General features: G+C 33.6%; 1 protein-coding gene across 1 annotated transcript; it reads right to left on the bottom strand.

Moving 5' to 3' along the window:
- On the bottom strand, window positions 1-1,525 carry LOC108721999 (troponin C-like). The gene is made up of 5 exons (XM_018446880.1): window positions 1,404-1,525; window positions 1,191-1,224; window positions 909-1,052; window positions 344-598; window positions 1-260 (listed from the first exon to the last, which is right to left on the bottom strand). The coding sequence occupies exons 1-5, from the start codon at window positions 1,404-1,406 to the stop codon at window positions 235-237; spliced, it is 462 nt and encodes a 153-aa protein (XP_018302382.1). The 5' UTR covers window positions 1,407-1,525; the 3' UTR covers window positions 1-234.

Below are 1,525 nucleotides of genomic sequence, written 5' to 3'. Positions count from 1 at the left end.
AAAATTCTTTATAATTTATTCTTGAGCATCTCTCATCGAAACTCCTGGCTCGCAGGATTTGATAAAAATATAAGTTTTATGGCGATCTATTCTCACATATGATAAACGAACGAATTTATAATCTGCTAGCTTCGACTTCGAAGAGATTTCGGCTTCTCTGTTTGTACAGGCACGTTCGTTGTTTGATACGTGGGCGATCGACACGGTGCATTCGCGCGGTGCCAAAGTCATAATTTATCCTGTCATGACCTCCATGAATTCTGTAATATGAACGCCGGACTAGTCAGGTATGTGTAAACGAAGACAGAGTGGATTAACACCTGTGCATCACGTAAGATCTCACCATCGTAATCAAGCGTGCCAGATCCGTCAGTGTCCACCTCCTCTATAATCATGTCAAGCTCCTCCGGAGATAATGCGTCGTCCAATTCATGAAGGATGTCTCTAAACACTTCAGTAGTGATATAACCGTTACCTTCCTTATCGTACAATCGGAATGCCTCTCGTAACTCGTGCTGTATCGCTTCCGTATCAGTGTCCTCTTCAAGAAAACGCGATGCTAACTGGCAAAACTCTTCAAATTTTAACTCACCAGTTCCTATAAATAAAAAATAATTCGATATCTATTATTAATCTCTGTTATGTCTTAATACTTTGCTAATTGTATTTTCAAATATATTGTATATTTAAAAAGTAATTTTCTCTGAAACTTTTTGCCAATAAATAACTTTTACGAATTTCTGAACATACTCTAAATATAATACAAAACTCAATAATTTTATTTTTGGATAAAAGTTTTGTTCGACAATTTGTTTGGAGCATGTTATGAAATATCAGTATTGTTCAAAAGAATAGTTGGAGAGTGCGATTTCTCTTTCAATCAACTTTTGTATATCGGTAATATTTACCCCATGTGTCAATCTCCGCAATAATTTCCGCGAGCTGTTCTGATGGAACTTCGTGACCAAGCATGCCTAGAATTGTGTTTACCATGCTCGTGCTGATAGATCCTTTTTTATCATGATCAAATGCGTCGAATGCCATTTTTAAATCTATTCAGAAAACATTTTTCTCAGTTTTTATATGTTAAACATAGGTACCAATTATAATCGCTAATAATAATTTTAAATTAGTCACATTATACTATTGATGACGAAAATAATGGTGTTTTAATATGCAAATTTACTTACGAGACAGTTGATCTTTACTAAGCTGAATTTCTTCCTATAATGGAATTAATATTATTAATATAATGTAATTTAATAACGTAAATTTAATTAGCTCATATATTATTAGAAATATATTGAAACACGTAAAGCATTAAAAATTCCGCGATTAGTACTACGTCATTAATTTAGACAGTTTTTTATAAGTATTTGATGGTAAATTTATACTTAAATTACCATGTTGCTAAAATTCACTTTTCTGATGAAACTGTCGAATTAATCACAAAATCGAATGATGCGGACGGGTTCCTTTCGGAAGCTAACTTACTCTACCGACGAAAAAGTTCTACTGAGCCGTA

The sequence above is a fragment of the Mycetomoellerius zeteki genome, unplaced genomic scaffold (genome assembly GCF_001594055.1).
Source record: "Mycetomoellerius zeteki isolate Tzet28-1 unplaced genomic scaffold, Tzet1.0 scaffold19, whole genome shotgun sequence".
Lineage (NCBI taxonomy): Eukaryota > Metazoa > Arthropoda > Insecta > Hymenoptera > Formicidae > Mycetomoellerius > Mycetomoellerius zeteki.
Note: the sequence above shows the minus strand (reverse complement) of the source record. Positions and strands in the feature narration are given on the sequence as shown.